This window comes from Pteropus medius, unplaced genomic scaffold (assembly GCF_902729225.1).
Source record: "Pteropus medius unplaced genomic scaffold, Ma_sr-lr_union100, whole genome shotgun sequence".
Lineage (NCBI taxonomy): Eukaryota > Metazoa > Chordata > Mammalia > Chiroptera > Pteropodidae > Pteropus > Pteropus medius.
Window position 1 is genome coordinate 4197528 of NW_024347867.1, and position 24327 is coordinate 4221854.

Here is a 24327-nt window from a genome sequence, read left to right on the forward strand (position 1 = left end):
ATATAATAAACTCAGTGGGCTTTTTTTCTCCCTTATAACATCCTTCCGTCTAAGTCAGTGGATGTATCATGCATCTTGGATGGGAAGAATCATAATGATCAACTTGTTTAATTTTTTGATTTTTTAAAAACAAGACTTTATTCACAAGATTTCAGATTTACTGAGGGAAAGAACTCCATATCTAGAACATAGTAGGCATTCAGTATATTTTAGTTGAATGATTAGATGAATAAAAAAATAAATCTTTAATGTGGGTAACTTTAGCCTGTTAAAATAATTTTGAACTCTTGATTCAGTCACAAAAACCTTAATGTATGTCTTTTGTCTATGAATTAGGATTGGATTGTGAGAGTAATAGATGGCTTTTTTACCCTTAAATCTTGAGTGTCATTTAATCCTATTATGGGATTATTTTCATTGAGAGAAAAAAATGTAATACACAATTTCTTGTTCTGAGGAGTCTATAATCTTAATGCAAAAGGTTTTGGAAGTCTTAGAAAACAACATGCCAACGAGCCCAAATAAATGTATCAGAAGTAAATGTATATCTTTGTGAATAATTATAAAAATAATGGGTAATAAATAGTAAATACAGTAAATAATTTTTGAAAGCTCAGATTTATACTTTACAAATGTAATGCAGGACTTTTAAAATCTCATAAGAGCATATGTTTCATCACTATAGTGTTCATCATTGTCTTCCTTTCACATAATAGTTGTTTAAATATTTATTGATCAGAGTCCTTAGGAAAATATATTTTATTTATTTATTTACTTATTGATTTTTAATATATTTTATTTAAAAAATAAACTTGGTAATATATAAAGATAAAAAGAAAAACCAGCCTGTGAGTTAATATTTTCATGTGGCCCTATGGGAGAAGTCATCAGAATGTGAAAGGTCTGTAGGTACAGATAGAGATACTCAAAAATGAATAAAATTGCTCAAAGGCTAAGCTATATTTGCATCAAATATTTTCATAGGATTTTTTGGAGAAATTTATAGTAGGGATAATACTCAGGTAATTGTTCTGATTTGGTCTCAAGAAAGCACAGAGAAATATATTGAAACACTTTGAGTTAAGATTTCCACATGATATATTTCTACATAGTGTGATTCCCAATGACAGCTCATAAAAAAAGTATATTGCATTGCTTAGAAGAAACTCAAACAGCAAACTTTTTCTTCACTAATTTATTAAAGATAGTACATACCTCTCTAGAGAATTTATGTAAATAAAAATGTTTAGAACCTAATACAGAACAAATACTCTCTGGTTACTCTCTTAAATCTACATTATTAGCTTTCCAGTGTCATTTAAATAATTCAAGAAAGATTAGCCTTTAGATTCATGTAGAAATATTCCCACTTTTGGAAAGATGGTTTAGAAACAGACTAGTCATTTTATAATAGATAGGTTACAAAATTATATTAGAAAGTACTTGAAAAAACATTCAACCAACTTATTCTTTCTTTCTTGTCAGTCAGAAATTATAGCCCTTAAACCCAGAATGCTCATTTTTAGACCTCATCTTAGACATATTTCAAAATCTTAAAACATTGACTTTCACTTTATAATATGCAGAAGTTTTTACTAGGATGCTTTTCTAATTACTTTGGTCACTTCCCTCTAACACTATACAATTTATTGAATTCATTTTCAATTTACCAAATAAAATCTACTTGAAAGAGAATGTTATGAAAGTGAGAGGAAAAAAACCTTTCACGTTACTAAGTTGAAAATGATATGATTAAGTCAGACTCACGTTTTGTGAAGCTCTCCTTATCCCGAAAGCTGCCTGGATTGATGGATGAGTTGAATTCTGTCAACCATAGCCATTCTGCTTTTATTTCTTTTTCATGATGTAGTTAGCATCAGCTTTTGGAAAGCTTCTGCAACCAAAAATAGAAAGATTTGAAGCCAGATGGCTAGTTCTCTCAAGTGTGATTAGAACCAAGGCCTATGTCTAGTCATTCTGGTTGAATACTTTTCTTGTAATTTGTAGGTTTTTTTTTTTTTAACTCCTCTAAATGTAGAGTTGTCATGTTTAGGTTTTAGACCTAGCTGTGATCATTCAAATAAATGTTTGCAATTTATAGTCTTAAGTTTGATTTCACTTAATTTAGCCTGTTGTAATCCTTTAAAAGATGGGAAACATTTTCCACATTACTAAAACTTTTTCCCCCTGTAGTTCGAGATGAAGCTAATCTAAGTAGTGTTAAAAACTGAACGACAAAATTGGCTAGTGAAGACTTGCAGAACAAAATAAAATGGGAATGAGTTTGAGGTTTTTAATGAAGTTGCAATTATAACTAATTTGACTCTTTGCTGAGTTATAGGATGAAGGGTCAAGCATGTAAGTGTCAAGCATGTAAAAGTATCCTGGGAAGGAAAAACGAATGTGATTTTTGGTACAATGGGTAAAAAGAAAGTAGATTTACTACTCTTACACATTTTCATTATGCTGCTATCTTCAGTGATTTTTATAAACTACTTTTTGTATTTGCCAGCTCCACATTAAGTTGGATATAATTGGCTTCATTGTTAATAACTTGCAATTTAACCTGTTCTTTGTCTTAGTTCTATTTATCTGTAGTCGTCGAAGGAAATATAAGGTATATTGCAGTCTGGTAGATTAGATCACATTCCATAGGATAGCATTGCTATAGTTTCTGTGGAAAATAATCAAAGAGCTAATGAAGAACTGAGATCAGTGTTTACTTTTAGAGGCATTTGCATTGTCAAGGAGAGAATAAATTAAGCAAGGTGATCTTGTTTTTGCTTTATGTTTCTGAGCCCTTCACTGGATTGTCAGCTTTTGGGTGTGGATAACTTTCTCATTTCTATATCATCTTACTTCTCATATGTAATAGTATTTAGCATGTAATAGTGCCTGGGATATGTAGTAATTTTTAGTAAATTAAGTATTGGTTGGATTAATGAATTAAAGCTCTTTTGCCAAAAGTATTAAGAGTATGTAGACATTTAGAGATAGCTCCCTTAAAGATAGTGTTTGAGCAAAAGAGGTTGTCTTTGTCCTGTTAGAGGAATGAGTTAGTGATAAAACTATTTTTTAAATACTAATTTATCTCCAGGAACACATTTGGTGCCAATTTTTACAAAATGTCTCATGTCATCTGTTTTGATAGGATTATATGGCTAAGGCTATGGGCTTAGACTTTGAGTTTGTTATTTTACAGGATATTTTCTTCTTATTTTAGTTTTTGGTAGACTGTTTTTTCTCCTGAGACCTTCTAAGTCTATTTGTGTGGTTTGGGTCTAGCTCGTTTATCATTTCCACCTTAGCAGACTCTAGCCACTTAGCAGAGATCATTTTTGGTTCATAAGAGTAAGGAATGTGAATAGAGAACTTCTTTGACCTTCTGACATTATAAGACATCAGTTGAGTTGGTTTAAACATTTTTTTTTTTTTATCTTTGCTTTCTGTAGTGTAACTGCTGAAGAAAATGGTCATAGTTTCCACACACCTCATAAAGGACATCCTAGTGAAGATACCAGCTTTGCTTCTTCTGATGTTCTTGAGACCGTTTCTAAGTCAGCTCTTTCATCCCACACCATTCAAGCATCAGAAGAGCAGAGTTCCACACAAACACCAGTGAAAAAGTCTAGCAAGTTGAAGCAACAAATAGATGTCAAAGCGGAACTGGAAAAGCGGCAAGGAGGGAAGCAACTCCTCAACTTAGTGGTCATTGGTAATGCCCTTCATTACTCTGGATTGTCAGTCCACTCTGCCTTAGCAGGACAGCTTTCTAGTGGCAGCATATATACGCTCATTGCACTCTGAATTTCAGTATGGGAGTGATGGACATAAAGCAAGGAGGCGTTGCATCATAATGCTTTCTGGTCACACTGGGTGATCACGTTATGAAGGAGGTCCTTAGACTTGGTTGTGACATTTTCATTTTGTGAACATTTTGAAAATGGTGTCTTGTTGACAGTTTACAAAAATCAGAGAAATTGCCCCTCCCCAAAGAGATATACCTTTTTTCCTCCTCCATTTAGATGTTTTAAATATCATTTGATAAAAATTGGTATTTATTACTCTAAACACTGAATGAACTATTGAATTACATATTTATGCAATGCCTCAATGTAAACAACGTTTGGAAAATGTACCTAGTATTAATCCTGAATCAATTTTCTTTAGGTCATGTTGATGCTGGGAAAAGTACTCTGATGGGCCATATGCTTTATCTTCTGGGCAATGTAAACAAAAGAACTATGCATAAGTATGAACAAGAATCTAAAAAGGCTGGCAAAGCTTCGTTTGCATATGCGTGGGTCTTGGATGAGACTGGTGAAGAAAGGGAAAGGTAGCCACTATATTTCAAAGTTTGGAATGATATGTAGTTTTTCATTAAATATGTAAAATGTGAATATGTGTGAAATGTACCATGAAATATTTTAGATGCTATTTTTAGAAAAAGCTCTCCATTATTAGGGAAGTATTTATATTTTAGTTTTCATTACTGTGTACATAAAGAACCTACATATGTTTTTTTCTTCTAAATTCTTTTAGAATAGTTTAAAAGAATGTTTATCAAAAAAATTTAAAAAAACAGAAAAAAAAGCAGTAACTTAGCTAATAATTCATTGGGAGAAGTTTCTCTTGTTATTTTCCTAAGTATATATCAAATTGTCTTGATTTTGAATTAAAGTTATGAATAAGACTGTTAATTTTATATTAGGTTATAAAGGAAAGGCAGCTTTTTATAGTAAACTGTCTTCTCTCTGGAAGCAAAATGACCAGTAAATGCAAATTACTGGGCTTAATTCATTTTTGTATTTTCTGTACTATATTTTTGTGAGACAAAAAGGCAACAAACAAGTGATTAAACCTATCTCTTACCATATAGATTTAATCCAGTCATTTATTCCGTCTGTTTTGTTAACTGTGTTCAATTATAGTTTGGGGGAGATTCTAGCAGGAGAATGCCACTACTCATATATCTCTGGTCAAAGAATAATATTTCTTTTGAAGTCTTTTTAGAATGTTGATATATATCACATTAGAACTATTAAGGATGGGGGAGCCAATGGCACCTTTGTCAGGAAACAAAGAAAACACCTTAATGATTAAGTGAAATGGCAGATATATCAACTGTGTCAAAATAATTACTCTAAAGACTCTGAAGTCCTCTGAAAGTCCTAATTCAACAAAGAGATTACTCTCTGTTCCCTGATGTCTTTATTCTGAATGATTTGGAGATATATTTGGATTTTCAAACTATTTAAAAATGTGTATGTTTTTCTTGGAGTCTTGGATAGTCTACATTATAATATATAAGATAATTCTCAATAAAGGGAATCACAATATTCTTAGCTCTTCTGCTAAATAGGAATTTATATCATAGTGTTTTTCTTCTTGTGGATGTCATTTTTATTCTGTATGTACTATCACAATCTTGTTTTTCAACTTAGTAAGAAAAATTGGACAGTTGCAAATTTTTAGAAAATTTATATTGGAAAATGGTGGCATTTTTTATGTCATATTAGAAGACTAAATAATTTTTATTAGTTTACCACACAGATTATTAAAGTATATGGCTTTTTAGCTTTCTTTGTGTCATCTTTTAAATAGGTAACTGATTGAGAAGAGTATATTTTAAGTTAGAATGACCTGTTTGAATTTACTTAACATGTGAGTTGAGCTGGCAAGAGAGCTAATAATCTCATTCCTAAAATAATCAACATTTTTAGTGGTTTTTTGTTTGTTTGGTTGTTTGTTTTAATAATACCATCTCCTGGTTGGGTGTCAGTTTTGTTGCTGCTGGTTCTCTATTGCTCAGCATGATGCAATTTTTAGAGTATTCCTTCATTCCGTAGATAGCAGAAGCTTTCAGAAACATAATGGGAGTTTTAATTTACCACTTTATGTTCCTTAATAGCATTTCAAAAATATAATATATTGTTCATCCCACCATGTTAAATATTTGTAAATTCTCTGTTCTGCTTGTATATTGAAGAGAAATTAGTGAAATGAGTGACATTTTTGTATCCTTAGCTCACAAATCCAGACCAGAGCTCTATCAAAAGAATATATTCTGGTCAAAGAAGTCTAGGGAGGAGCTCAGAATAAGTCATGGTTCATCACTATTCTAGAAGCAATTATTTGGAGATTAGTAAAGAGAATGAAGCAGCATTTTCTTAAACTCAAATGGCCCATGGTTTCAGATTAAACTAGAATGACTTCACTAAGAAGACCCACAGTTACCTTACTGCTAGGGCAAACACGTAATTTATCATTATAATTGTTAGGATACTTGGTAGTAAAAGGGAGTGCTCATTCATTACTCTGGACTATCCTGGGCAAACAGATGAATGGTTATCTAGTTTATTGCTTACCTGATTTCCCCTTCTAAATTCCTGAAGTCTAGGTGACTTTAGTACCTTTGTAGTCGGCTTTCTTATAATTTGAATCTACATTTTTGTGGATATAAAGACGCACTGCATTATTCTCCAAGGAGGATGAAATGGGATGTGAAAAAAACTACTGTTCATCTTTCTCAGTTTTTAAAAAATTGGGCATCTCCTTTGATATTTTCTGTTTTCTAAATGTGTAACATGCTGACCTATCTTGCAAATAAATCCTTATAAGTTTATTTTTATAATTAGTGAAGCATAAATGTAAGAAGATGAGGAAAACTACCTCCTGATAGTGATCATTCTTCATTTTATTTTTTCTCATGGGCAATATTTATTTTTCCCTTCTTTGGAGATTTGTCCATCCCCATGTGTTTTGTTTGCAACCTACATTGCTTATCAAAAAAAAATATATATATATATATATAGATATATATATATATATATATTTATCGTTTTGATTAAGTTCTTCCTCTGCCTGCAACTTTGTTTTAAAGCCATATGGATGTAATTCTGTTACAGCAGAAATTCCAGCCCAAACTGATAGCTTAATTTCTCAAAATAATAGACTAGATAATAAAATTTCCATCGTTACTTAAAAATTTAGGCTATCGTTTAACCTCTATTATAAAATAATTTAATCTGTAACACTGATTTTTTTATATAGTGCATTTTAACCATTCTCTGTTTTCTTTAAGGGGAGTAACAATGGATGTTGGTATGACAAAGTTTGAGACTACAACCAAAGTTATTACATTGATGGATGCTCCAGGCCATAAGGATTTTATTCCAAATATGATTACGGGAGCAGCCCAGGTACCCAGTATTTCCCTAACTATATAAAAAAGCAAATGTGTAAAAGCTATGAATTTCTTTATAGTAAAAATAATGATAAAACACTTGATGAAGTATATAGCCTTATATTTTATTTATTAATAAGTTGGAGTGACTGTTTCAACATCACCTTTTTACTATATCTTCAAGTCCTATATATTTATTAAGAGCTAATTTGTGCAGAAATAATGAAGCTTGCGAGTTTTCCCCTTGTGATTTATTTACTTTATAGGATGAAAAAACAATTATAATTTGTAACCTTACATGATTCTAAATAGAGATACTGAAGAGAAATCAAATTATAACAATGAAAATAGCATTGCACATATTTGACATTGATTTATTTTGTAATAGCTGATTATTGGAATATACAGAGACTTCAAAAATTTGCCTGTGTCACTTGGCAAAGTGTGACTTTAGCAATTGACCGTTTTCTGAGTTCTTCCACCCATTAAAAAGCAATGTTAATATGAGCATTTGTCAACCTAAAAAGGGTGTTATATGAATAAATTAGAATATATGTGAAGGTAAATGAGAAAGTATTTGATTCTATTTTAGAAAGCTGATAGATAATGAAGATTAAAAAATAATAATCACTGTTGATTAAGTACCTAATATGGGCAGACATTATACTAGTTTTCTTTTGTATACATTTAGTTTAATCTAATCTTTATAACAATTCTGGAAGTACATATCATCCCCACTTTAAATGAATATACTTTTTATTGCATTTACCAGCGGATATATTTTTGCTTTCTTTCCTTATATGTATGTGTCTCTGTGTGTGTATGAATGTATGTATGTATAGGCATACGTGTGTGTATGTATGTATGTATTCATTTAATAAATACTTATTGAATGCCTGCTATATTCCAGCACTATGGTAGGCAGTCTGGGGATATGATGGACTACAAAGCACATATTGATAGTTTAATGGGAAAGGCAAACACCAGAACAAGCATTTACAGTAAAATGTTTTTCAGTCCTAGAACCTTAAAGTCCAGAGTAATCATAAAGATCATTTATTCCAAACTCCTTATGGAATTAGGGGTAGGAAAGGATTTTAGAGATTATTGAATTAAATTCCATTTTGTGACAAATTAAGAAATAGACTCAAAAACGTTAAGTCACTTACCTAGTGTGCAGAATACTGTGGTAGGCTTTTGGGGACACAAGGAAGCATTCAGGACATGGTACCTCTCCAGGGAAATCACAGTGTAGGAAGGTAAGACATGGGAAGAAAAAAGACCAATACAAATATACTACAAGAATAAGGTACACAGTATACATGATGAGGAAAGATAGCTATGTACTCCTTTAAAAAGCTTCTTTGAAAATGCATAGGCATTTGAGCTCCCCAAGACAGGCTATTGCAAAGAAAGAATAGAGAAAATGCTGAGAAAATTTTTGGAGGCAGTAATAGGAAAGAGGATCAAGAAGAATACCAAGTCATTGAATTTCAAATTTTAACCTAAGAAAGTAAATATAATTTGATAGTTATCAGCAAAACTTGATGAGAGAGATTTACAATTATTGAGCCTAGGATTTGGAAGATCAGAGCTGGACGCTTTAAAAAACTCTGTTAACTCCCCCAGTGTACCTGTGAAGTGAATAAATTGATAAGTGGAGAGATTACACAATTTGCTTAACATGTGATACCTGTTAGTGACTACCCATCAGTAGTGAAAGAGCCAATTTTCAAACTGATTGCCCCAGTTTATACTCTTAACTAAAAATCCTTGATCAAAAGAACTGGATCTCATTGAAGAAATTAGAGTTCACCATTATAAATTATGAAAGAATGGAAATGAATGCTGATTTGAGTAGAAGTAAATCAGACAAGTATTTGCATAGAATAAATAGAAATAAAAGTGTCAGTTGCCCCATCAAAGTATGTAGATGATAAAGTTCTGTTCAGAGCAAAGTATCTGATCCAGTCTTTACTTACTTAGTGACTATTTTATTTCCCACTATGGTGATAATGTGTGTGAAATTCTTTAAAAATTATATAGCACAAAGTGTCATTGAGGAAACTACAGAGAGAAAGGCTATTGTGGACTCTGTTCTGACCAGAAGGCCAGAGAACTTGATGAGGATGGACTGACTGTAAGAGGGCCTCTGAGACAGGGTTATCGTGTTAACATTATGAGATAGCTGGAGGGAATGCCAGATGTAATCACTGTATCCTGGATTACAGGAAAACAGATTTCTGTGAGAACAGGTATGCATACAAACCAAAAACTATAAAAGGGAAAAATGAAAGTGTTTCTTTAAAAAATGTCCTGACAATGCATTGACAGAAGTAATTGATGAGAATGAAAATGGAAAAACATCTGTAGTTGCACAAACTGTTTACTGTATGTTTTAAAAGGCTACATCCACATCATGTAAGTGGAATCACAAAAAGAAACATCACACAAAAGAGTAGTGGGAATCTGTAAAACTAGTATCAATAAAGATAAAGAGGAAAATGAGCTAAGGCTAAGGTTCACTTTTTTTCTTCTTATTTTGTGTAAATTGTGTAAGAGGAGAAATGTGTTTGATCTGTTTCTCAAAATGCTCCACAAAGGTTAGGAAGCTTTGTTATTAAAGGTTCTTTTTGAGTGACCCTAGAGGGTGAATATGCTATTTTTTGATAATTCATTTGTTCACTTTTTTTTTATTACTATAAGTAATACTGTGACAAATATCTTTGTAGATCCATAATTATTTCTCTAGGATAAATTTCTAGAGGTGGAGCTGATGGGAAGCAAAATGTACATATTATAAGGCTCTTGAAACTTGTGAAAATGCCCTCCAGAAAGATTGTGCACTTAGAGTCTCACAGGCAATGTATGAGAATGCCCTTCTCACTGCATCATTACTTATATTGAATAATTTAAAAATCTTTGCCAATATAATTTGTAAAAGTGAGAAAAGGGAGGAATATTTTGTTGTATTTTTAATGTCTTTTTTTTGGTTTCTAATGAATTTGAATTTTTCCATGTTGATTAGCCATTTATGTTTCTTTAACTATTTTTTACAGAACTACGTCCTTTTTCTCATTTTTTTTTTTTAAAACTTACTTGATTTTAACTTTTACTTAATATGTTACAAATAGTCGTCCCTATTTACTTACATTTTAATTTTGTTAATGTTTTTCTTCTTTTACCCAGGTATTTAAATTGTAATCAAATATGGAAACTTTTTATTCCTTATGTCATTTTTTTTTTTTATTGCATGCTACTACTATTTTTTTTATTTAAAAATTTTAATCCATCTGTGTAATTTTTTTGTTTGATTTGCTTTGGTGTTTGGTATCAGGTTAGAGTCTGCCTTTAAAAGCTGACCAACACAATTAGTTGAATAATCTGTCCTTTGAATTTAAATGCTGTGATGTTATTTCTAGTTGTGATTGTTTTTTCTTCCTTAGGCGGATGTAGCTGTTTTAGTTGTAGATGCCAGCAGGGGAGAGTTTGAAGCTGGATTTGAGACTGGGGGACAAACACGAGAACATGGCCTTTTGGTTCGTTCTCTTGGAGTAACACAGCTTGCAGTTGCAGTCAATAAAATGGATCAGGTATTTAAAGGCTTTTATGAGAATTCATTTTAGATGCTTATTAAGAATGTATTCTGCTATATTAATGACCTAAGTTGTGACTAGTGTACATTTTATTAGTCCAGTTGACACATTTTAAAAAATGAATTCACAATCTTGATGTTAAATAAATGAGGTATGAGTAACATTTAAGCATGAAGATGTCTTTTCATTTTCAAAATTAATTAAAATGTCTTAAAATTCTTTGTTATAAAGTAATACACATTTTAGTATAAAGAAAACCTGAAAGAACCTATGTTCCCCACTTCCCTTTCCCCCTAAAAAACTTTATACTTTTTATTTTGTACATCCATACAATTTATTTTTATAGATAAGAATCTTTATAACATAGGGTTATAATCTCTTTTATTACCTGCTTTTTCAAAAAATTGACAATATTCTTGTACATATTTCCATGTAATAATTTTTGTGTAGTTTTTATAGCTTTATTCTAGTCTATGTTAAAGATATACTATAATATTTTCAGACAATCCCCTACTTAGGAATATTTTCAGTTTCGTGTGTATGCGTATTTAGAAATAGTTTATTTTATAGAAATTTCTGGACCTAAGGGCATATACATTTTTAAGACTTGCTGTAGGTGATCAAAGTGCCTTCGAGAAAAGTAGTTATTTCCTTTTGGCAAATGCAATATATTCATTTTCCCAAACTCTTATCAACACTGCTGTTATTAAAGGATTGTTTTCCAGTTTGATACATAAAACATGATTTTTTTTCTTTTACTCTTCTATGAATGTTAATAATATGTAAATATACTTTGTATAGTAACCATTTGTGGTTTTTGGGAATTATTTATAAATTTGCTCATTTTTGAAACTTTTCTTATCAATTTGTAAGCATAATTTATTTATTAAAGGTACTAATCTTTTGTCTTAGATATCTTCCCCAATTTATTATTTTACTTTTCATTTTCTTTGTGGTCTGTTTTTGACATATATTCAACTTTATAAATATTTTCTTTTGACTTCTTTCTTTATACTTTGGTATTTTCTTACCCTGAAATCAGATACATATTCACCTACATTTTTCTACATAGTTCTTCTATGATATCATTATCACATATCTTTTATTTTTTCCAGTATTTTAGTATGAAAAATTTCAAATATAAAGAAAAGTTGAAAGAATTTTACAGTAAACACACCTATATTATACCCACTACTTAAGAGTCTCTACTAATTGTCTCATCACATTTTTGTCTCTCTACTTCTATATCCATCCATTAATCCATCTTATTTTGATATAAATTTCCAGGTAAGTTACAGACATTGTTATACTCACCCCTAAATACTACAGCATGCATAATGTTATTTAGAGTTCATATTACATATACATTTTTAGCTTATTTGGCTTTATTTCAGCAGTTGGTCCAAGCACAATGTAATAAATTATTTATTCTTCCTAAATTTGAAATCACTTTTAGCATACTCAAAAATTTCTATATGTATTGGAGTTTGTTTCTAGGCTTTCTATTGTAGGAAAAGTTACCTTTAGATCATATTAATAGTAAGAGCTAATATTCCGAGTTAATTTTAAAGGATTTCACATTTAATCGATTTTATATTTATATTTTATATTCTTGATTATTTACTTTTTATTGCAGAAATTTAAATTTTATATATTGTAAGATCTAAAGCATAGTTTTAAAAATAAATTGGATCTTTACCAGGTTAATTGGCAACAAGAAAGGTTTCAAGAGATTACTGGAAAACTTGGACACTTTCTTAAACAAGCAGGTTTTAAGGTAAGATAATTTTAAATTAATTTGGTTACTTCTCTTAAGTCTCATTTCACTGATATGAGAGAAAAAACTAATGCTTTGGTGTTCTTATCTTGTTAAGTATCTTTAATTTTGTTTTTATTTCCCCTGGTATTGTGCATATATTACCTTCTGTTCTTTCGATTGCTTTACCTTTACTTGCATATATTTTAAAAATTGGCTTTTATTTAATTTAAATAAAAGACTTTCTCCACCTATTAAGTTAGGTATATATGTTTAGAAGAAAGTGGAAACTAGCAGAGAGAAGTTTCTCCAGCTAAAATGTGAAATATGCCTTTGCTACTAGGTAAAAATGCATAAGTGTTTTGGAACACTTTTGTAAGTTTTCCACAGAATCAATGAAGTTGAAAACTTTGGCTCAGCTAACTTCAGGATTGTAGTTCTCATTTCTATTACTTTTTAAAAAGTATGTTATTTTTGTTTTTGTAAACTTGGTGCAGTTTTGGTAATGGTGAACCTTTTAGCTTTAAAAACAATGTTAAATGTTGTTTTACATAATCTTTTTTAACAGGAAAGTGATGTAGCTTTTATCCCTACCAGTGGTCTCAGTGGTGAAAATCTAATCACAAGATCTCGACTGAGTGAACTTACAAAATGGTATAAAGGACTGTGTTTATTAGAACAAATTGGTAAGAATACAGCCTTATGACTTTTGATGCAGTATAAACTTGTCATTATTATTTAGAGTTTTTTTATGGAGACAGTGTTGTGTGTGAAAAAGCATAGGATTTGTACTCAGGGGATCTGAGTTACCAGTTTTGAAATCACATGCAATATTTCCTTATTTAATTAATACCTGGACCCCACCCACCTCACAAACTGTTGTTGACATTAAATAATTTAACATTTTATAAACTGCAAAGCATTTTATGAATGACAGTGAATTTGTTATTAATACTTACTTTAAAAAACCTATTTTCTAGAAGACATGGGGCAAAATGGGCTCATTGGACATGAGTCAAAAAGTGCTTTTTAATTAAACCCCACTTTTTTGCCATTTTTTCCCAGATTCCTTCAAGCCTCCTCAAAGATCTATTGATAAGCCTTTTAGATTATGTGTATCTGATGTTTTCAAAGGTAAGTGCTACCTCTACAGTGTGTCTTCAGTATGATGCCTGCCTTTCCATTCTCTCCTGACCTCTTGTATGAATTACTATATTGTATTCAGTCTCCCTTCTGAGGACCATTGCCAGATTTAAAGTGCACTGTTCTTGTTACTTAACTCCCCTGCCCAGAAGAACCTTCAGTTTATTCACCATTTCCCCATCTCATACTTATCTTCCAAGTATAAAAAACAAAACAAAACAAAATAACCCTTATTCTTTATCTTTTTAGCCTCATAGCTTTTTTCTCCCATTAGATCCCTTAAGTCTCTGTATCCTTCAGCCTAACTGGATCATTGACTATTTCTTAACCACATAGGAGATTTTTATTGCCCCTGTGTATACTCATGTTTTGTTCTTCTCTCTTTTTACATTTCTATTTCCTACCCATCTGGGTCCAATCAGAAGATAGATACCACACATAGGTAAAATGGGAAGTTTAATATAAAGAATTACTAATATGATGAAAGAATGACTATAAGATATAGAGAAACTATATGGTACCCTAGGGCTGAGGAAGACTGTCCAAGGAAGGAAAGGCAGAGTAGGGGTTTTGACCTTGATGAAGAAGGTATTGTAGTATATATATAAGAATACATCTCACGTAATGAGTACAAGACCCTATACAGAAAACTATAAAATGGAAATGGAATAAAAGATTTCAACAAATAAAAGGATACAACATATTTATATACCAGAATAATCATCAGTACGATAAAGATGTCAATTGTCCCCTGAATCTCTGTTATCACAGAGCAGGCACTAAAGAGTGGATTTGGAACTGTGGAGCGATAAATTGATGTTATCAACAGATAACATTGCTATATGAATCATTGTAAGATTTGGGCATGTTTTGCAGATCAAGGATCTGGATTTTGTGTAACTGGTAAAATTGAAGCTGGTTATATACAGACTGGTGACCGACTACTAGCAATGCCTCCTAATGAAACCTGTACTGCAAAAGGTATTCCTCTGCAAGATTCTTTTGCCAAACACCCCTTAAGTTGAGACAGCAGATTTTAAAAAGTAGTTTAGTTATTAACTCCAGAGTAAATAACCTCTTACTGAAATTGTAACTGACTGTCAAAATGATACTAACTGTTGAAGATAAAAATGTGAAAACATTAAACGATTTTTTTCTCTTGTGACTGTGTACATATATACATATAACATTCTAACTGTGGTAACATTTTTTTTTTTTTTTTGACGGTGATTTGAGAAGTCTGGTTAGGATTTAACCAGATGTATAGACACCTGACAGATACATTTAAAATAGTATTCAGTAGCAGAAATTAAATCTAACCCCAAACTGGCACTAGATAGTCAATGGCAAAGCTATAGTCTGTTGGCAGACAGGTTCATCATGCAGAGTGATTCTGCATGATGAACTATAGTGGCAGACTGCTATAGTCTGTTGTTTTGAAACGTTATTTCAGAATTACTATAAGAGCTCTGATCATGTTTATATCAAAAAAAAAGTATTTTACAGGAAGATTTAAGAAAAGATGTAAATGCAAGGAATTTTAATGTTGAAAAGAGAAATCGAGCTAATTTAAAGTGCACAATTACTGTTTCTGCATGTAATCTACTGTCTGACCTTTCCAGTTAGCTAATAAATATTTCCATCTTCTCATGATTATCTTTTTCTGAATTCTTCTTGAAAGTTTATAATTTTATACCTGCCTTCCAACTAAGCCTCTGATTTCAACATAAAACTCAAGATCTGTTTTATACTATAAAGTAATATTTGTAACAATTTTAAGCTAACATATAATCTACTGGGAATGTTAAAATTTTTTAGACTGCAGTACTTTTTCTTCTGTTAGTCTTATAGTTTATATCCAGAGTTGTATCTGACTGGTTTATAAATTTGAATGTACATTTTCTTTGAATTGAGTTGGTTACTTTAAAAGCTGATTTCTTAAAGATTATTAATGAGTATCTGTTTAGGTAACAGAGTTTAACCTAAATTTAAAGATGAATAGGGAATGAAAGCCAAAGGTATTTCCATTTTACTTTTTTCTTTCTGCTTGCTTAGAGATTATGAAAATTCTGTACAAGTAAAAAGTAATATATGCTTTTTTAAAAAAATAATCATTTCACATAGATCTATTGTTTGCAAGTTCTAATCTCTGTTTTTGTTTTTTAAAATGATCCAGAGCTAAAGCATTTTTGAAATACAAATTTCTTTGTACATTAATGAGCTTTTCTGAGACTAGGAAGTTTTTTTATAATCCCTAGACATGAGTTAAAACTGTGATTTTAAAATTATCCATGGGCCATTCAGATTGACTCTTTTATGACAGTTTGGTTACTTCTGAAAGTCTTACATTCTTTCTTGTGCGCTTTCCTGACTCTTTTCTTCTAGAAAAACTCTAATCATTTATCTTTAATCTAGTGGTTCTTAAAGAGAAGCCATATCAGAAGCATCTGGGGAGCAGCACCCTATTCCTTGAGAGCCATGCTTGTAACCCAGCTTGGAGGTTCTCGGTCCTTACTGTCTAACCCTGTTGTTTCTGCTTGATTTGCTTGATTGTTTAATGCACACTTCTGTCTGAGCACTTTAGGAGCTTTTGTGGCTTACAACCAGTAGCATCCTAAAAGAGTAGTGACTAAATCTGCAACCAACAAATGGAAATTCTTAACTACGTTTTTACTTTATTAACATATCAAGTTCACATATCGAGTGATTTATTAACATATCGAGTTTTGAAAAGAACTTTTTTGTGTGTAATGTCTAATGAAGAAGGTCATTATTAAGATAAATAATACAATGAATTATGTTTTGGGGGGAGAAAACCAGATTATATATTATCTTTTTGAAATTTTATATTGTTGATTGAATTGTAGTATGAAAGCTCTTCAGTCTTTAATTCTACATTTCATAGCAAAATCAGATATGGTCATTTAAAATTTACATTTAAAAACTAAATTTAATTAGTTGAAAATTTAACAGACGTTCCTTAATGTCATAATTGTTAACAATTTTGGAGCCAAGAATCTCTTTGATACCTTCATGAAAGTTATGGTCCCTCTTCTCAAGAGTAATTCAGATGTGCATATATATGAAATTTTGAATAAAACTGTAGGTTGTCTCAGAGCTCTAAAAGTTTTCTTTAAACTTTTAAAAAGTCTTAAACTTATTTAAGAGTATGCTACATAGAAAAATAAGCATTTTCAGAAAGATATGGATGAATTAAATTTAAATTAATCTCTTCCTTTTCATATAACCAGTTATCACTGTGCATCTCTCTCTGGGAAGCAGTTCTTCTGAGACAGGAATCAGTGAAGGGCCTGCCAAGAGCACAACTGACTGAGCACTGATGCCCTGTGGGTTACTTGGAGAACAGAGGCAATTGTTTAGGTAGTTGTCTAATTAAAAGTAAAGCTCAAGACTAGGCACCTTCCCCAGTCCCATCGTTTATGTTATTAAAAATAACTTGAACTGTATTATGACTGCATCCATTAATGTAAGAGAAATACTTGAAAGAGACATGTTTAATGAATACTCAGTTGTGTGAGTTTAAAATTCTTGATTAAAAAAGTAGAAATCAGCCTTTCATGGACAAATACAAGTCACTTTATGTTTAGGGTGGTGTTCCAGCAGAGTCAAGTCTAGAGGAAGTGTGTTTTCCTCAACGCTCACAGTTACTCTTCTCACTCTCAATCCATTCATATTGAAAATGTTGAGTAGTGACTGGTGAGACAAATCAGCCAAACTCTTTTGGTTGTTATGGTTTGATATTGAAGTGTTTTACTGTATTCTTTGGTTCTTACTCATTTCCAGGAATCACTCTGCATGATGAACCTGTTGATTGGGCAGCAGCAGGTGATCATGTTAGTCTTACGTTGGTTGGGATGGATATCATCAAAATCAAGTGAGTGAGAAAATGAGTTTAAGCAATGATTGTTTTGGATATAGGACCTCAAAACACATAAATTTTGCAATTCACAAGTTTAAATGAAAGAATGAGTATTAATTCTGAATATCATTTGGCCCAAAACAGGCACTTACTGGAAGTATAAGATTGATAAGCAAAACCTACTTAAAACTGAAATTAATACATGTCAGTGCACATACTTGACATGTTCTCTGAGTGAAAGCTATGATGTGTGAAAATATGTAGGTTAATAATTGTCTAAAGCCACGCTTTAATCCAGAAGGGAGAATTTAGAAAAAGTCTCTAATTTGCTTGATCATTTTACTTTGTACATGGTTTTAGAGGTATTCCTAATGGATATATATTTGTTTGTCTTCCCAACTACTGTCCCTCTCTCTCTCTCTTTTTTTTTACAGTGTTGGCTGCATATTTTGTGGCCCTAAAGAACCCATTAGAGCTTGTACTCGTTTCAGAGCCCGAATCCTCATCTTTAATATTGAAATTCCTATCACCAAAGGATTTCCTGTAAGTTCCAAAATATTACTGTTTTATAAATTCAAAGTCACTTTAATTTGTAATTTTCTTTACAAGTGATGATGCTATAGTTATTTTCAGCTAACGTCTTATTACTCTAATCTAGAAAAACATGAAATTAGAATTTGAAAATCATTTTCATTTTATTTTTTATTTTGATCTTTGAGCCTGAAGATTTTTTCAAAGAAGTATTGAACAGAAATTTCATAATCAAGAGGATACAAACTTATGATAATAATAACATTCATGTAGAGAAATTGGTAGATACTTTATTGCTGTTTTAAAGGTTATCCGACTGATCTTCATAGATTAGGTTTTTCTGTTTTTGTTTTAATATGTTAATTTGTAGTTTTTCTGATTATAAAAGTGATACATAGTTATAGAACTTTTTGAAAAACACGATAAAATAAAGATAATAATAATGTTATATAATTGCATAATCCATAACTATATGCTCTTTACATTTCAGTGTGTTTTTTTTTTTTTGTACATGTTTTCCACCCATTGGTGTTTATGGGTATTTTCTGGGGAAGCTTGACATAGAGTAAACTTAATTGTACTGAAACAACACCTTCAGATAGCATGTATGCTGTGAGGTGGTTTATAGGTCATCATTGACCGGCATCATTTGAACATACACATTTATGAGAAGAAGGTGATTTTACACTGTCTAGAAAAGATACTGCTACTTGTGCCTACCATGAATTCCTTGTTTTACGTGTAATTTTTTTCAGATATTTGGGGCTATACTGTTCATAGTTTTGTACTTTGCTTTTGCCACTTAACAAATGATCATTATCCCATTAGATTTTTTTTTTTCTTGATCAGCTTACATAGTACAGATTCTGCACAACAGTAAAAAGTGTTCCTCAGTGGAATTAAATGGCTTGCCTTTGAAAATATAAACAAATCATTTCACCATTTCATGAATCTTTGCAATAAAAGTAAGACAGTAAAGATGTTGACCTTTAAACTTTAAATTAAGTTAGTGATATATTTTAGGAGTTGGAAATAAATTCGTTTAGCTCATTTAAATTCATTTTATACTTTACGCTTTTATTTGAGAAAACCCCGTGGGCTTCGCTTATAATCTTTTGTAATTATTTCTATGTAAATTAAATAAAATTATATTTATAAGATATTGTTTAAGTATTTTAGGTGTATAATTATATTGCATTTCTCTCATATGCTAATAAAGTAGTAAAAACTCTTCAAAAAAATTGTTACAGTTGAAAATATTTAATTTTTAATTATTCAAAATTCATGTATTGATAGGCAAGAAACTACAACTTAATTGCAATGAACACATGGCACTCATTCTTAGAAAGCAATATGTCCAATGGAGAGAAGCTGGAGATGTTGATTACTGCGTGTTTTTACTCATGCAGCGATAATTTTTGCCAATGGGGAGGTAGAGAGGTCAAGAGGTCAATAGTTACTTTGAATAGTAACACTGTCTTCCTGTCTACTGTAGTTTCTTAAAAATAAGTATGAATTGAAAGTTTTTCAGTGCTGCATTGTGAAATTCCATCCTCATATATATTGATTCACGAATAGCAGGATGAAATTTGTTTCAGAATAAAAGGTCGTGTTTTGTCATTGTCCACTCCCTGTGGGAAGAAACCTTCAAAAAGAAAGTTTTTTAACGAAGAAGAGCCTTCCTCAGCAATTAGAATTTTACTATTTAGGGACTAATTCCTTAATGCTGTATAAATATATTCATTTCCTTTGGTAATGGTAAACTATATATATTTAAGAAGGAAAAATAGAAGAATTTAACTAATTATTCATAACTAAATTTAACTAACATCATAACATCAAACTTACCATTTTATCCATTTTTAAGTGTACAATTTAGTGGCATTAAGTACGTTTACCTTGTGCAGCCATCAACACCATCTACCTCTAGAGCTTTTCTTCATGCCAAACTGAAAGTATACCCATTAAACAGTAACTCCCCACACCCATCCCCAAACCCCTGGTGACCACTATTCTACTTTCTGTATCTATGAATTTGACTATTCTAGGTACCTCATGTAGGTGGAATCATAACTGTTTGCCTTTTTGCATCTGGCTTATTTCACTTAGCATAATGCTTTCAAGGTTCATCCATATTGTAGCATGTATCAGAATTTCAATCATTTTTAAGGCTGAATAATATTGCATTGTATGTATATGCTACATTTTGCTTACTCATTCATCTCTTGATTGTGGTCTGAACTTTTACCTCCTTCTTTGGGAAATAGCGCTTCAATTTTCCTTTAAGAAATTACCTCTTCCTTTTGATGTCTTTTGCTGCCTAACAGATCATGCAACCCATTTTAGTTTATAAAATGCTAGATGTTTTGATTCTTACAACCCCACGTGAAGTACAGAGCCCCAACCCTTATCTGAAACTCTTCAGGCTAGTATGCTTCAGAATTCAGAAATATTCAGATTTAGAAAGACGATATGATGCATACATATACATGAATCCCTAACAGAGAATAGGGCAACATCCTGTAGTCAAACATACTAATATTTCTGTACCACAGTTTATTAATGTTGAGTGAAATAAATAAGAACTATAAATTATATCAATATAGGTCTCAATTTACTATTTAAATGGGCTTATAACAGAATTAGGAATAACTTAGGTTTTCAGTGTTTTGGGACTTTTGGAATTGCAGGTAAGAAATTGTGGACTTGTATTAGTATTATATCACTTACAGATGAGGAATTGGAGACTCTTGAGATGTTGTGACTATCTGAATAATAAGTGATTAAGCCAAGACTCATACTTAGCACTTTTCACTTCAAAATTCAGTATTTTTTTTTCCCTTTTACATTATGTTGTGGATTGACTTTGATTATATATCATATGAATTAAAATGTTAAGATAGTATGTAGTTATTTCCCATTTATTTACATGTAGATTTTTTACTCACGTGTTCAAGTATTTTGATATTGCTACGAATCTATAAGACACCATGGAGACAGACAAAACCTAACCCCATACTGCCACAACCCATTCTTCATCCATCCTGATTTTACCCTGGAACTCACACATAGCTCACAAAGGTTAGAAGGAACTTAATTAAGTTCATGTGTTTCTGTTCTTTTAAATTTGGCATGGAGACCAGTTGCCAATGTCTTAGTCACATCCGAGTCCAGTGAAAGGGATCCTGCTTGTTTACCTGACTGTTGCGAAAGACATGCTTCTTAGTTACGTAAGCCTACATTTATGTTACTGTTGGTGCTGCTTGATACCTGAATCTGTTGAATACACAAATGTGGCTCTCATCACTTTACCATCCATTGTGGAAGTATTTTTCCCTAAGAGTTGGTTGCTAATTTTTTCTGGAGTCTTTCCAGTTCATAATGGTCAAATGCCATTGAAAAAGAAAACTAGTTTGCCTTTGTAGAGTAATGAAGGTTCAGTCATGCCTTAATAAAAAGTGACTGGTTTTCTCCATGTTTTTAGGTGCTCTTTTATTTCTTTATTCTTACATTCACTTCACAGATATTCACAGAGTGCCAATTAAATGTCTAGCACTGGTATACATACTTCCTTTTCTCACAGAATTCATTTTTGCATGGGATAACAGACATTCAAACTAGCAATTATAGTAAAAATGAGATGTTACATAGTGGGATTATGGGACATAGAGGAAGCATATCTAACTCAGACTACAGGTTCAGGCTTGCAGGAAGCGATGCTCTACTGGGGCCAGGTTGAGTAGGAGTTAGCCACATGAAGCTGCAGGGATGGGAGGGTGTGTTCTATCCAGAGCAGATAGTACCCGTAAAGCCTGAAGGTTAGCAAGGGCCTGGTGCCTGTAGGGAATGGAGGCTCTGTATGTCCAGAGCATAGAATGCAAGAGAGGATGGTGAAAGACGAGGCTGGAGAGGTTAGTAAGGGTCAGATTGAGGAGGCCCTAATACCTTATAGTGGAATTAAAGTTCCCATGGTTTTAAATAGCAAGGACATATCATTAAATTTGTATTTTAGAATACCGGTCTGGTAGACATATGAAGAATGGGTTATACAAGGACTGGAATGGTGGCAGAGAGACCAAGGAGTCTGTGATGTAATTTGGATGAGAGACGATTGTCCGAACTGCTTTTGTAATGGTGAAAGAAAAGAAGAAGAACTAGAAAACAAAGTGCTGATTGAATGTCTCAGTTTTTAGAAAGTTCCTAAGTCTGGGATTGTGCATCCACAAGTTCCCCTTGTATTTCTGTCTTCTGAGTGTGAAAACTATTTTAACCAGGAAATCCCAGAGTAGAAGTGTCAGTGTTTCTTCAGGAGAACAGCATAAAATGGTATTTAGAAACCAGTTAAATGTGGATAGCTTTGCCAGTTCCTGGCTATTTGATCTTTCTGGTAACCCCAAGCTATAGGCATAGTACACACTCAATGCTTATTATTTGAATGGAGGATAACCCATTATCTGTAACTCTGACTCCAGCTGCTCTCCAACACATATCACCACAACCACATTAAACTACTTAGCCTTTTTGATTTTAAATTTTCTTAAATATAAAACATGAGCAACAATAGCTAATATGTAAAGCCATCAAAAACTGAATGTTTTACCATTTTAAAGTGGCTAAGCACCACTTTAAACTAACATCTGATTTTCCTCATTTTAGTGATGAGGATCCTGAGGCTGGGGATGTTAGGGGTAAGGGGTGGTTAAAGGATTTGCCCCTAGTTGTACAGCTGACAAGTGTGGAGTCAGGATTTGAACTCAGGTGTCTGACTTCAAAGCTGGTCTAAACTCTCATGTGATATTTTATTCCCATCCAACAAATACATTAATTCTTGCTGCAGGTCACATGATTCCCTTTCCCTTATTTTTATAATGGAACAATTCACATTTGTTACACATCTCCTATACCATGCACTGTCTTTGATCCTGTTTAATTCTCATCACAACCTTGTAAGGAAGGTTATGTAATTCACTAAAGTCGGCACAGTAAGTGATGGAGGAGATATTTGAAATGCCTCCTGTGACCTTTTTTCCCTGGTAAGTTAAGGAACAACAACATGAATAGAGTGGAGACTTAGAGGAGGCAACTGAAGATACTGCAAGACTCCAAGCTGTAGTGCTGAGTTTAAAATAATTAAATGTGAGCACTGAAATAATAGACCAGAGACGCTATGGTAAGCAGTTTTATTGTGTTACCATTTTTTGTTTCAGGTGCTGTTACACTACCAAACTGTCAGTGAACCTGCCGTTATTAAACGATTGATTAGCATCTTAAACAAAAGCACAGGTGAAGTCACCAAGAAGAAGCCTAAGTGAGTGTTTTAAAGCATAAATAATAAACACAAGCAATTTAAGCAAATTTCTTACAGTTTGATTCATGTAATATTTCTTTTGGTAGTAAGTGAAGTCCGTTTTTACTTTTCCAGAAATCATTTTTTTTTTTTCAAGGACTAGATTAAAACACATAAAAACAAATATTTAAACACCTGTTTAGGTATCAGTGCCTGATATAGTTTCTGTTCTATATGGTAGTGGTGGGGTATGAATTGTAAATAAAAATAGAAATAGAAATGTATATGTATGTATGAAGCTCTAAATACAGATGATATAAAAATAAAGGCACTTAAAAAATCAGTGTTACACTTTAAAGGATAAATTTGATATATTATCCTTTGGTTCCAAATTCCAGCTGAGTCGTCTTCACAACTTTCTTGTCTCCTTAATGAGAATCATTCCTTATGCAAAGAATACCCCAGGAAGAAAGTGAACTACACACTCTGTAGTACTTAGTTTTTCCCTACCCAGAAAGTATTTTCCTTCTGCTCGAAGTCCAACTAGAGCTTTAAATTAAGGTGGTCATCATCATGCTGGTTTCCTCTGACTACCAGTAATATCCAGGCCTTGTGCAGACAGTTTACCTTTGGCTGGGACAAAGTTGAGATTTTTCAAAGGAAGTGCTTCCTGAGAAACTTAAGTTGCTTGCCCCAGTTCAATTAAAGGCTAACCACAGTTTGGCTTGGCTGCTTCAGCTTTGGGGTTTTCCTCATTTCAACCCTATGGGGAATCCCACCCAAAATCCCCTTTTTTCAGTCCTTGAGCGTTCCTCCTCATTTGCACCTGTGTAAGAAGCCAAAGGTGGTTACTGGGTTAATGAGTTGCTGCAGGTGGAAGAGAGAATCTTCACACTGCTCTAAACTCCTGCCTCTTTCTCCGTTATGAAGGAAGGGCTACTTAACATC

General features: G+C 32.2%; 1 protein-coding gene across 2 annotated transcripts in view; it reads left to right on the forward strand.

Annotated features, from left to right (window-relative positions):
* Nucleotides 1-24327, forward strand: part of HBS1L (HBS1 like translational GTPase) — a 78250-nt gene that overhangs the window by 50159 nt on the left and 3764 nt on the right. For both annotated transcript variants that reach the window (XM_039879023.1, XM_039879025.1), the window contains 11 exons: nucleotides 3453-3715; nucleotides 4171-4336; nucleotides 7085-7202; nucleotides 10633-10779; nucleotides 12485-12559; nucleotides 13107-13224; nucleotides 13604-13672; nucleotides 14558-14662; nucleotides 17486-17576; nucleotides 17996-18104; nucleotides 23300-23400. In XM_039879023.1, the coding sequence (XP_039734957.1) occupies nucleotides 3453-3715; nucleotides 4171-4336; nucleotides 7085-7202; nucleotides 10633-10779; nucleotides 12485-12559; nucleotides 13107-13224; nucleotides 13604-13672; nucleotides 14558-14662; nucleotides 17486-17576; nucleotides 17996-18104; nucleotides 23300-23400 (1362 nt within the window). The remainder of the gene's footprint in view (nucleotides 1-3452; nucleotides 3716-4170; nucleotides 4337-7084; nucleotides 7203-10632; nucleotides 10780-12484; nucleotides 12560-13106; nucleotides 13225-13603; nucleotides 13673-14557; nucleotides 14663-17485; nucleotides 17577-17995; nucleotides 18105-23299; nucleotides 23401-24327) is intronic.